Source organism: Nilaparvata lugens, chromosome 11 (assembly GCF_014356525.2).
Source record: "Nilaparvata lugens isolate BPH chromosome 11, ASM1435652v1, whole genome shotgun sequence".
Lineage (NCBI taxonomy): Eukaryota > Metazoa > Arthropoda > Insecta > Hemiptera > Delphacidae > Nilaparvata > Nilaparvata lugens.
This window is the reverse complement of record NC_052514.1, coordinates 18,367,843-18,381,519: the sequence shown is the minus strand read 5'-3', so window position 1 is coordinate 18,381,519 and position 13,677 is coordinate 18,367,843. Positions and strand designations below refer to the sequence as shown.

The 13,677-nt window shown below is 34.7% G+C and overlaps 1 protein-coding gene across 1 annotated transcript; it reads left to right on the top strand.

The window, feature by feature from the left end:
- Positions 1 to 7,688: 7,688 nt before the first annotated feature.
- LOC111053157 (cilia- and flagella-associated protein 91) lies at positions 7,689 to 13,390 on the top strand. Its single transcript, XM_022340008.2, has 4 exons — positions 7,689 to 9,409; positions 10,366 to 10,734; positions 11,657 to 11,904; positions 13,142 to 13,390. Exons 1-4 carry the CDS (start codon positions 9,392 to 9,394, stop codon positions 13,281 to 13,283), a joined length of 777 nt encoding a protein of 258 aa, XP_022195700.2. The 5' UTR covers positions 7,689 to 9,391; the 3' UTR covers positions 13,284 to 13,390.
- The last annotated feature ends 287 nt before the right edge of the window (positions 13,391 to 13,677 follow it).

Here is a 13,677-nt window from a genome sequence, read left to right as displayed (position 1 = left end):
TATAGATACTATGCTGTACAATATATCGGCTATCTCTATTTTATGAAAGAATATCTAATAGGATATTTTAACACCTAATGGTGGCACCTGAGAATGCTTCAATTGTACTTCCATTGATATTCAACTTGGACGAGTGGCAATAAGTGTTATTAATTAACATTACAATCATTCAACTTCTGGTCTTGTTGTGCCAAGCTGATGAATCCAACAATCGTAGGTACCAAAAGTGTGATAGAGCCATTTAAACTTGGAGTATGTAGGCCTAGATGTTTACGAATTCTTTATTCATTCATTTATACAAAAAGTACATTATCAAAATGATAGGGAGAGGATAATATGTAAATTATGTAAATTTTCAAATAAATAAATAAATAAGGTAACCCCTCTCCCAAATTGAGATAACACATAGTCCGAAATAGAATAAGTCTTGTAGTTCTTCAATTCACAAAATGTTCAGTCTTCAAGTACCTATTTTCACAAAGTAGATTTTCAAATTTACATGCTTCAAAACTAATCATAGAAGAAATATTTCACATTATTATAACCAAAATAGAAAATACTGTATTCACATATTAAAAATATAATTTTGAAGAATTACCAAAAAACAAACTTAATTATCAAATATCATATCGTATTATTCTGTCTACTTCATCCAAGGATAGATCAGTTGGAAGTCTGGTTCAACATGGTTAAGCCTATAGGCCTTTGTCCATGTTTATAATCAAGGTCAATAGTTATTATAGAAGGAAAATGTGGAAATGTGTTCAATTTAAATTAGGATTCCAACCGATCCTGTGCAATCATTCAGAATGTTTCTGAAATAGACAGACAAACTTTGTGAGTGGTTTTCTGACATTAAAATAAAGAAGAAATTTGTACAGTAAACAGAGTAAACAAGAGTGGGTCCTAAAATGCATCCTACCCTACCGAGATAATAATGGCGGGAGATTGCATATTTAAAACACGTACTTAAAAGGTCAACTTTTATGTTAAATTGCTCAATTTGTTTAATTCAACTTGTCCATCACCTTGAAATGATTATTGCATAATATCGAGGACCGAGCTTCGCTCTGGAGTACAAAAGCATAAAAACTTTATTACGAAAGAAGAAATTATAATAACATTCAAACAGAAATGTTCCATCTAATAACAGAAAATTGAAATTAATTCCCAGAGGAATGCAAAAATTTCCCTCACAAAGGCCCAGTTGCACAAAAGCCGGTTAAATTTTAATCCTGATTAAATTCACGTGAACCAAATCTAGGCCAGTCACTATATACATTGGTGCATGCAATTTATATTGTAGTTCTGATTTTTTAATATATTATTTGGGTACATAAGAGAAGTCCAGAACCAATTTCTTCATGCAAGATTTCCTTGTGCTAGATACAGAGTGGCCCAAAAACCTCGTATTTTCGGCTCATTTTCCAGTTTTCAGCTATTTCTGCCAAATCTCGTAATCGGACAGAAAAATTTGCTCTCGCCTTTTTTCTAGAATATGACATTCTGAATAAAATGAAATTGGTCATTTTTTGTGTATTGGAATATGGGCTTTAGTACACTCAACAATAAATTTTCCACTTTTCGGCCGAATTTGACTTATGATTCATGATTTTGGACCGCCTTGACGAGCCGAGAAGAATGAAGTGTAGTACGAGGAGATCTGATCATTCTGTCAAAATTTATAAGTGTTTGAAGTTTTGATCCTTGATGTATCCTTATGACGTACCCTCCCCCCCCCACAAGGAAATACTGAAATTAAATCTTTCTAACGGATGATTCTCATAGAAAATAACCCTCGTGAGATCATTTCAGCCGAAATATGTATTTTTTTGTTAGGAAGGCCTTGAAAAGGTATTAAAATGAAAAATTTGCATTTTGGCTGTAGGGCATGATTTTCTATTTTTGGGTGTATTTCCCCTCCCCCACCACTTAATTCGAAAATTCCTAAGGAATCCTGTTCATAATGAATTGTTCTTTCACGTGATATGTGGTTTTTCATCTGTACTAGAAAAAATATCCAAGTTTTATAGGGTAGAAGTGGTAGGTTTGCATAATTTTGAAAACCCCTTAAAAACGACCCCTTTTTTGAAAATTCGTAGCTCCGAAACAAAAACTGGTAAAATCCTGTGCGACCACTCAATTTATTGAAAAAATTATTCTCTTTAATTTTGTTAAGAATGATTTTTCTTGAGAAACTCAAGGTTTACGAGATAAAATGGGAAAATTGAAAAAAGTTGGAAATTTTGGGGGTTTTGGGGGTGAAGCCGCTCTCTGGCGTGTCAGCAAATTTCAGATTCGAATTCAGCGCCCCAAAATACATATATAGAACCTTCGAGAAAAATTCTTTCGGGACTGTTTTCTGAAAAACGACCATTTGACTGGACTAATAGTCTGAAATAGAATAAGTCTTGTAGTTCTTCAATTCACAAAATGTTCAGTCTTCAAGTATTTTCACAAAGTAGATTTCCAAATTTAGATGTTTCAAAACTAAACATAGAAGAAATATTTCACATTATTATAACTAAAATAGGAAATACTGTATACACATATGGTATTAAAAGTATAATTTTGAAGAATTGCCATAAGACAAACTTAATTATCAAAGATCATAATATCGTAGCTATTATTCTGTCTACTACATCCAAGGATAGATCAGTTGGAAGTCTGGTTCAACAAAGTTAAGCCTAGGCCTTTGTCCATGTTTATAATCAAGGTCAATAGTTATAATAGAAGACAAATGTGGAAATGTGTTCAATTTAAATTAGGATTCCAACCGATCCTGTGCAATCATTCATATACAGAATGTTTCTGAAATAGACCGACAAACTTTGTGAGTGGTTTTCTGACATTAAAATAAAGAAGAAATTTGAACAGTAAACAGAGTAAACAAGAGTGGGTCCTGAAATGCGTTCTACCGAGATAATAATGGCGGGAGATTGCATATTCTTCTACAAATTTTCAACGTTATATATTTGCGGCCACCTCCTGAGGGTACTTAAAAGGTCAACTTTTATGTTAAATTGCTAAATTTGTTTAATTCAACTTGTCCATCACTTTGAAATGATTATTGCATAATATCGGGGACCGAGCTCCGCTCTGGAGTAGAAAATCATAAAAAAATTATTACGAAAGAAGAAATTATAATAAAATTTATACAGAAATGTTCCATTTAATAACAGTAAATTGATATTAATTCCCAGAGGAATGCAAAAATTTCCCTCACAACTGGGCAGTTGCACAAAAGCCGGTTAAATTTTAATCCTGATTAACTTCACGTGAACCAAATCAGAGAAGACCATTTCAAAAAGTTGGATCTACTGGAATTAATCAGGATTGAAAATAACCCGGTTGCTTTTTTGCAACCGGCACTAAGTACCTGATTGAATGATTACAGAAGTTCAACAGCTGATTCATATTTTGACACAGTCCCACACACATGAACTCGCTCACTCACTTCCATCACCAACAGACGACGAAATAATTGTTATCAGATGTTTTTCCAAGGATGAATAATAATTATCATTTTAATGTCCTTCAGCGAGTTTTCTCAGGGATGAGACCTAGTGCAATCGAATCTTTATATTATAAACCTACTACCGTATGTTCTCAATTTCGTGAGAATCGTTAGATCCGTTTTCGAGATCCGGTGAAATACAAACATATAAACATCTAAACATCTAAACATCTATACATATAAACAGAAGTTGCTCGTTTATTAGTATAGGATAAAATACACTGTGATATCCATGTTCTGTACCCTGAATGCATGCGAATGACCAAAATTACATAACTAAACAATTCCAGTCATTATCTTTATTATTGAGTGCAGTAATAAAGTAAAAGGGCTCCACTCTCTCATTGAAGTTCCAGACAAACCTTTCAAGCATATCTGGTGTACGATCGCCAAATTCAAGATAACTACCTGGCTCTCACTCTCTTATAATAATTTTTAGATACCACTTATGGGAATCTATATTCAACCCTGTAATTAAGTTAGAGTAATTCCTCCGTTATTCATTCCTCATTTGCGGCGGCGAGAGTTTCTTCATTCTTGTCCAAACCAATCATCTGTTATTAAAACAATACGCAATCGAAAGTATTTCACCGATATAATACACTCCATTCTCCAGCTGCCATCTTCTAATTAAATACAAGACGTCCGCCATTCACAACTCACTGAGAGATTGATGAGTGTGCTTCTAACCCACCCCCACCTACTCCTAGTCACATTTAATTATTATTAATTTGAACTGTAGTTTTCTGCGAGTCCAATGTAATAACGAAGTTGGGGGATAGTGCATTTCTCTCATATCACATGAGTTTAGAAACTATTAGAAGTTTAGAAACTATCATGGTCTGAGGAGACGAAAAATTGTTTCATTGATCAATCAATGATATTATGTCCAATCAATCTTAATTGAATTCTATTTCTACTCAGAATAATGCCCACTTAGGTCCTAGAATTTGAAAAGAATAAGATGGTGTCGAGAAATGAATGGACTTCAAAGATGAAAGGAAAATACATTTTTATTTAGAAGCACTACACGGTATCAAATCTGATGACAAGCCATAAAAGAGGCATTTTAATAATTTATTGTGGCCTGATGTATTATAGTGGTCCAAATACAAATGTATCTTATTTTCGATTCTAGCATGTTTTACCTCATCATATTTGAGAGCTCATACTTTCACATTTTGGTTCACGGTAATCACTCAAATTGAAGGAGAATACGAAGATTCAGATCCTCCCAGTTTAAAATAGGTAGTTTTAAACTTTCAATAATTATAGTTAACTACTATGAATTGAAAAAGTTTTAAAAAGGGACTTGTTAGGATACTCTGGCTTCAAGATATAAGACCACAGTGGGCCAATTTCGTGTATCAGTTTCATGAAACTCTTCTCTTGAAACTCTTAAAATGCCTTCATACACTTTCGTAATCGAAATATATTCAAAAGATGGATAATAATAATAATATCGAGTGACCTGGCTGGCTCAGGTCTGGTGTCAGAGTTTTCAGGTCGCAACTGATCAATTTCAGGGTCTCTGACATGACTGCTTTTTTTAGGCAGCCGGGACCGACGACTTAACATTTCCATCCGAAACACGGGAGTGGCCCGAGATAAATATTTTGCCCGGGCCGGGATTTGAACCCGGGCCTCTGAATCATAAAGCCAGCATCTGATCCACTCGACTACCGCCACTCCAAAAGATGGATAATATTAAAGTAATAAAGTAATCTAAGTACTGTACTGTCATAGGTGGTAATTTTAAAATGAAGATAGGTTAAGCTCTAAGTTATAATTCGATCAGTTTGATCAGCTTTCTTTTGTTTCAATCAATTAAGAATTAGAGAGTAAGAGTTCAAGAGAATGAGAAGAACAAGAGTTCAAGATCGAAAATCAGAGAATAATATTATGTCTCAATATAAAGTTTATATTATTAACTAATATACACCATGTCCCACAAAGAGGTTTACACGTTTGATTTTATATTACGTACCCATTCATGCACCGAATTTTTTCAAATTCTACACAGTTCACAAGGTACGTTCTAAAAATTTTCTGGGAAAATTTCAACTCCTTAACCTCCGTAGGAACAAAATGGCGGCTTATTGAAAAACTATACTTTAAAAAAATTAAAAAGTGTTTTTGGTTTTATAAAATATTTTTATTGTTGCACTTTGGGGCAATATGACTTTTAAATAAAGAACTAGAACATAGCCTAATGAAAAACCTGAACCTCCAAAATTACCTAAACCTAAAGGCCCAAATTATTCAAATTGGAACCCATCCACAGCAACACACTGATAACAGCGTTTAAAAATGATTCGTAAGCTCTCACAAAGAAACTCCGCGGTATCCGGAGAAGTTCTATTGATAGTTTTAGTTCCTCATCATCATTGAAGCTATGCGTATAAACTTCTTCCTTCAAGTAACCACATAACAAGGAGTCTCAAACAGTTAAATCTGGTGATCGGGGTGGCCAATCTAAAAAATCACTTCCACGACCATTCCAACGGCCATGAAGTTTGTCATTTGATAATTGCTTGACATGATTTGCGAAATGAGGTGGAGCACCATCTTGTTGGAAGATTGCTTGATCCATTTCTGGTACCATCAAATGAGCCAAGACTACCGAAACGTAGTAAACAAATCAGATAATAACGCATGAAAGTAGTTTTTATAGGAAGGGAATGGATAACGTTTTCAATGCCTTCATGCCGTCATTTTGTTTCTACGAAGGTTAGGGAGCTGAAATTTTCGCAGAATATTTTCAGAACCTACTATGTAAACTGTGTAAAATTTGAAAAAGTTGGGTACATGAATGGGCACGTAATATAAAATTAAACTTGTTAACCTCTTCGTGGGACACCGTGCACATTTTTATAAACTTTGAAATTATAGTTAACAACTTACAGATCCTCAAACTAAAAGCTATTAGGTAACTTTCCAGATTTTGTGTGAAAAGTTGCTTCCAAGAGCCATTGTTTTGAAGAAAAATGAACATTTGTGGATACATTTCAAATTGATAGTTCACAGTTCGAATAAACGTAAAATTTGATTCCATTGGATTTGGAAAAAACGGGAAATTTAGGCTTGTTTTTATAAATTTAGTACGTTGGTGATATTTTTCGATGTCGTCTAATTATCTTCTTTCATTGTTTTGTCTTGAAGTATGGTCATATAATTAAAAAATAATCTCATGAAATTGAAAATTCGAATGTAAATGTTCACATGTTCTGTATTTTACAACTAGGCCTACTAAGCACTTCTAATTCTGCATTATGGAAAGTATGCCTTTAATCCTGGACCAAAAATCAAGTGACGAAGCAGTGTGTGATATCATAATCTCAACCTTTGGACAACATTAACTTTTTATCAAAATTTGTGGAGAGAAATAGTACAGGCTCAGCCTAGTTTTTCCTTCAATGTCATAATTATATTATGATTGTAGTATTTTGTACAAGAGATAAATAAATAAATAAATAAATCAATCAATGACGATTATAAAAAAGCTCGATGGAATGGAGAGAAAAAAGAAGGATAAAAAAAGATGGAAAATATATCAGTTGATCAATAACAAGCATTCAACTAAACGTGCAAACCTATTCAAGGAAGCGTTCAATACTGGAATAATTTAATCAATTTTGGCCGGACACGTAATTAGAACAGTTTACAAACACAAGCCACCTATTTCCCTATCTGAGTCACTATGTAATCTTTTCCTCAGTGATGTTGAGAGTTTTCCTAATAAAATCAGCACAAGCTAGAACTCCAATAGCCTAAGCGTAGCCTACAATATTGAATGTTCACATTTGGTTTGTAAGTGATAAAGCGTATACTGTGATTATTATTGACAAGCAGGTAACCCGTGCTCCGCAAGGGTCTAATTAAAAACTTGACAAACTGAAAACTTGACCTGAGATATTGAAGAATTTGAAATAGGCCTATAACCATCCTCTGTAAATTATGAATCTTTATGCAAAATTTTAATTCAATAAGTCCAGTAGATCAGACGTGATGATGCGTCGTTATTCGTGAATTTCCTATCCCTTCTTGTATAAGCGAGCTTATTCTGTCTTCTATTATATCATTGATGATGCTGTAGGTTGAACAAAAGAGTTACAACTGATTGGCGAATTATAAAGATACGCTGGAGAAAATCAATGTGATTAATAATCAAACATACCGTTTACCTAATTTGGATGTTCTTTTTATCAAACGAAAATCAACAATCAACGTGTATCATAATTAAAATGGGACAAACTGTACAAAGATTTAGTAACAGAGATGTCACCATGTCCAATCGGTTCTACTCAACTTACTGCCAAAATAAGTCGCTGAAAACTGAAAGGGCACCATTAACTCTTACATTAGAGAGGAATAACAGTAAGTGGACCTAATAGCCATATTTCAAAACTGCGGTATCTGAAACCTTCAACTGTTTACCTTTGAAGTAAGAAGGTCTGCAACAGTGAACAGTAAGGTACATTCCCTCAAAGGTATCAATCTACTTTTCTTGAAAAGAGAGCAAATGTCCTTAACCATAGCTTACTCGTTTGGGTGAATGATTTAAGATGATAATTCTTACGGTTTTATCGTTTCTCTATCACCATAAGTGATCTTATCAATCAGTGATTGTAACTAAGTACAAAAATCTCTAGTAGGTACCTTATTTTCGGCACCTCAAGTAAGTAATCTTTACTTGCAACTCTGTAGCTCTGCAACTTCGCATTTTTATAAACATTGAACTCTTTTGTGAAAGCTACTGAATGAATCCATTTCTTGAAAAACTTTGCTCGTAAGAAAATGTTCAATTTTTCGATCCAATTTCTGGTTGCCTATGTAGAAATGCATTCACGTAAATTCTTGCCGAATTACTTAGACCTACGTCAAAGCATTTTTTCCTCTTCATAGGTAATCATTTTACAGATTCAAATATCGATATATTTATTTTACAAACAAAAAGTCCTCAAACATATATTTACGATTAAAAATGATTCTATTAACTTTTTATAGAGACTTGTAAAATTTGAAACAGCGAATAGCATATCAACAATAATTGGAGAATGATGCATTTCTAATACACAATCACCATCATTCCTCATTATCTATCATACTTTGTTTTTCATAACTTCAGAATTGAAATACATTGTATTCCCTATCTTATAAGTGTTACATCGATCGGATGTTATAGAAATTAGAATATGAGATCATCATGATGTATTTCCAAAAAACATTTGTGACAAATAAAATATTTTTATACTTATTCATGCAGGTTGAATCAGTGGCTATCGTGGAATAGAATACTGAAATATTGTCGAGAGTACAAGTACTATACGGCTTGCATTTCCACATAACTCCACATTATCCAAAGGAAGCTTTGCTCTGTACCTATTACTTTGTCATCCACGACAAAGTAGAGTAGATCCTATTAGTTTAAACGAATGGGATGACTATTTGCCCTATGCGAACAGATGTGAGCCGGGAGAGGAGAGAGTGTAATCCTCTCCCTTTTTGCAGGGTTGCCATCGCGGCGCGGTGCCCGAGGTGACGCAATTTACAATCGGACTCGAATTAAGTGATTGGAAAGTAACCCTGATGGCAACAGTCCTACTCCACCCGCTCATCAATAATTACTTTTAATAATGACACAAAGATGAGTGCCTGTTTCATAACAATCCCTCTTTTGATCGCATATATTCTTCTCTCAATACTTTCTGAAAAATGCGCCTCACCCCACCGAAAGAGATTTCGAGTATATAAACTGAAGACGGGCTCTAGCTGACCATCCACACTTGCACCAACTGAAGTACAGTGAGCATCCACCTCAGGGATATCTTTGCAGTCAGTCGGTCAACGTTTTCATACACACAACACATCAACATGTTCAACAAAATCTCGGTAAGTAATATCAAATATTCATAGCGAATAATCAATTCTTGAAGGAAAAAAATTGACTACTCTTCAAACATATCAAAAGGGATTTTGAATTTTATGGGAAATTTAAGCACTTCTTGTTTGGTCTCTCCACTATGGAAAGTCATACACGAAAATAATATAAATCTATTGCGATTTTGAATTTTGAATTTGATTAAAAATTCATTAACAATTCAACCGATACGTATGGATGAGTTTAGATCAATGCACTGTATACAGTCTCTATGAATTAGAATTGAAATAATGATTGAGAAGCCGAATAATGATAGAAATTTATTGAGTTTTAATAAAGATTCGATTCAAACTTCTAATGTGATTGACAATAATTATTATCCATACAACGGATAATATACCGTAATAATTCAGTTTAGATCAATGCACCGAACAGGGTTCAGTTCCTATGAATAAAAAAATATGAGATTGATATTGTAATATTGTAGTCACCAGCTATTAACTGGATCTCTCAGGCCCAGTTTGACAAAATCCTGTTGAATTTTAATCATAATTAAAATCCTACGAGAACCAATAACAGAAGATTTTTCGAAAAGTAGGTTTCTCTGATTCGTCTCGAGGCATTCAATTACGATTAAATTTCAACATGCTTTTGTGCAACCGAGCACTAGTGTGGTAAAATTGCTTAGGAGAGAAAAATCAGTAAACATTTTTTATTATACAAAATTGTAGTAAATTAGTAAATTTCTATGTTGTTCTACTTCTTGAAAAAGTTAAAACTAATCTTTCCAGAGGAAAAACTAATCTCTCCATTTCAAACTAGGAAAAAGTTCATTCAATCTTTCCAGATAGGGGTTGAAGGAAAAACTAATCTATCTCTTTTAAACTTGGGCTTCAAATTTTTCTCTCCAGATTAAACTTAGAGTTGAACATATTGAATATTATATCATTTTGCATTCAATTCACAGTTTTCAACGGTGCTGTGCGCTTGCGTGGCGGTTGTCATGGCAACAGGAGACGCGACCAAGACCGCCGACAAAGAACCGAGCAAGCAGCAGGAGAAACGCGGCGTTCTGGGAGCCGGCTGGCCCGGCGCTGGTGGAGCTGCATACAGTGGAAGCGTTCTGGGAGCGGGGTGGCCGGCTGCCGGTGCAGCAGCTTACGGAGGCAGCGTTCTAGGAGCTGGATGGCCAGCTGGTCTTGGTGCCGCCTCCGCCGCCCCTTGGAAATCCGCCTCCCTGGGCTGGGCTGGTGCTGCTGACCCATACGGTTCGCTAGCCGATAACTTCCATGCCTCCGCTCTCACCAATGCTATTCTCTCATCTGATATCACCAAGGTAAGATAATCTTGTTCATGTAGTCTATCTGCTCCAAGTATTCTATTTTGGAAGAAATCAATAACTTTTCAATCTATGATATGATCGATCTCGTTTATGGGATTTGTTGTATAGTGATTGCATGAAGGCAAGTATTCTCTCAAGTAGGCTATTTGAGTTCTTTTCAATAAATATCAAATCGGACAATGCCCGATGTGACATAGCTTGCATCAGTTTGCATAGTGTAGATAGTAAACATATTATAATATTAATGCGGATATGTTTTCCAACTCATTTGAAGGATCTTAATCGTCCAATATGCGTCCGAATATGGGAAAATCTCATTTTTCCTAAACTAAATAAGTTCAAGTAATAGGCTATTCAATATTAAATATTCTGTGAAAAAAATATATTCCAAAAAACCTTTTTTTTCAAACATTCAATAATATTCAATATTCAGACCAGTAGCAGTAGGCTACAGACATAGGTCTATTATATTCCCTGTGTTGATGTGAAGGTGATGTTGAGGAAGATACCGTAGCCATTTCCAATAAAAAGGACTTGAAATCTTCACAACCACTGATTCATTCAAATATTAACAGATACTAGTTCCGGTTGTTACAACTCTATTAATCTTTAGTCAACATATTATAATAAGACTGTTTAAGTCTTGTTTCCAAGATCCTGTCAAACATAAGTTTCTTCTTGCAAAGCTCTTCCAGTCATAAGACTATTACCTATTATAATGTCATTATACTTCTACTATGACGATTCTGATAATGGGAATGAACGTTCAAAACTACCTTATCGGCTTAGTTTAAACCAACAGCTGATCTATCTCCGATTAAACCGTAGGATATTTTCCTATGATACTTTTTCTCTAAGCTATCACCTATTATATTTTCATTACACTTTTATGATGACGATTATGATGTTGTTTCAGAACCACCTGACCGGCGTAGCAGCTTCGGCGGAGGCAGCGACCGCGCTGGCACAAGCCAAGGAAGCCTCAGCTGCAGCATCAGTGGCCCAGCAGCGGGTGCAGGCCGCCAAGGAGGCAGTGCAGGTGGAACAGCGCATCGCCCTTGCCAAGGAGGCAGCCGCAGCTGCGGCCATCCAGCGCTCCGAAGCCGCAGCTGCAACCGCCGCCGCCATTCAACGATCTGAGGCTGCCGCTGCAGCTCTGCACAGGTACATACATCCATAACAAATAAATAAATTTTATCTACGAATAAATAAATAAATAACATCGAGTACTAATGAATTACTATAAATACTACTAGAATAAGAATACTACAAGATTAGTAATACAGTATCTCAAGTCTGATCCATAGTAATCATGAAATCATTCAACAATTTTACAACCAGATTCTAATTTCTCTTTCACAATATTCACGAATAGTTGAAAAAAGATTCAATACAGCCATACCGTTCTACCGAAGATAAGTTTCTGCTTACAGGAATACAATTATTAGGATATGCAGCTTACAATAAAAAATATTGCACATTTCAATTATTTCAATTCTACTCAAATTCCTTAATTACAATCCACAAATAATTCATTCATCACAGTAAGAGTACAAGAAGTAGCCTACAGCCGAAAAAGGAATCCGATCAAAACGTGGAATACAATAATGAACATGTTACTAACTAAAGCATCAAGAAAATTACGACTCATTTTTTCATAATTTCATAACTTTCAATTCTTATAGGATTGTATTCGGGAATAAAATCAGTGCAAATGAACAATACAGTTTCAACGTAGTGATTGAAACAATCAATTTCCGTTTTGAAAGGAAAAAAACCAGAAAAGAAGAGGTACCCTCAAAAAGTTCATCTTTATGAGGCGACTACATTAACCGATTGACTAATTTCCATTATATATTTTTTAAATCAAAATTCGGTAGAAAAGAGGATTTGAACTTATTCTGCTACATTTCCTACTTGTCTCGTATTACGCTATTTTGATGATAAGGAAATGAATAATGCTCTTAGCTACTAACATGTTTACTTCATACAGTACTCTCAACAAACTTATATCAATATAACTCTGATATAAAATCATTCAACCATTGCATATACGGTAATACAATATGATAATCTAATATAATCTAATCTAATCTAATCTAATCTAATCTATGTATAATCTAATATGAATATCATGCTATGATACAGTTCATTCTATTTTGCTCTTGGTAATCCGGACGTGATAAAACGCAAGAGTTTTCTGTTTCAGGATTCCAATAAGATAATTATTGCAATCAATAATCTCTCAACACATCGTAATGTGATACAAAGATAAGAATTAACTTATCATCATTATTATTTGTCAGAGTAATTAATACTATGCTCTCACTAGTCAATAAGATTCGAATCTGAACAAACCACTACAACTTTTCTTATAATAACTTGAATATTGTTTTGTTAGACACGAGGCAGCCGCAGCTGCGGCCCTCCACCGGTCGCAAGCCGCAGCCGTCGCCATCCAGAAGTCCGCAGCCAAAGCAGCTGCAGCCGCAGCCGCAGCAGCCCACCAATCCTCAGGTCACGTGTCAGCTCCATGGGGTTGAATTGCGTCCCTACGCTCCTACTATTAGTATTCTAGTATATTACTCGAAATGATTATCTGTACAATTCTTTGTTTTAAAATAATAAACGTGCCGTATTACATTTAAAACGTTTTTATTATTCAAAGCTACCTGATAGGTTCATTCTTTTCTTTGAAATAACCTGATGGTTTAAACATGGCTTCAACATTTTCATGGATAAATAAATGTTATAGATTAGAGCAAAAACTCAGAAAATGGTGGTGCTGAAAATCTAACCATTATAACTGGAATTTTGGTACATTGAGTAAAATCAATTACGTTGATTACGTTTAATAGTAAGTAGTTAATATATAGAAACAGTTTGGCCATCGACTGTCACGCTTTCGATTGGCTAGCTCGATCACGTGGTACAAGT

Coding starts and splice junctions, on each gene's coding strand:
- LOC111053157 (XM_022340008.2), top strand. Junction 10,735..11,656: donor TCTCATCTGATATCACCAAG/GTAAGATAATCT, acceptor ATGTTGTTTCAG/AACCACCTGACCGGCGTAGC. Junction 11,905..13,141: donor GCCGCTGCAGCTCTGCACAG/GTACATACATCC, acceptor TTGTTTTGTTAG/ACACGAGGCAGCCGCAGCTG.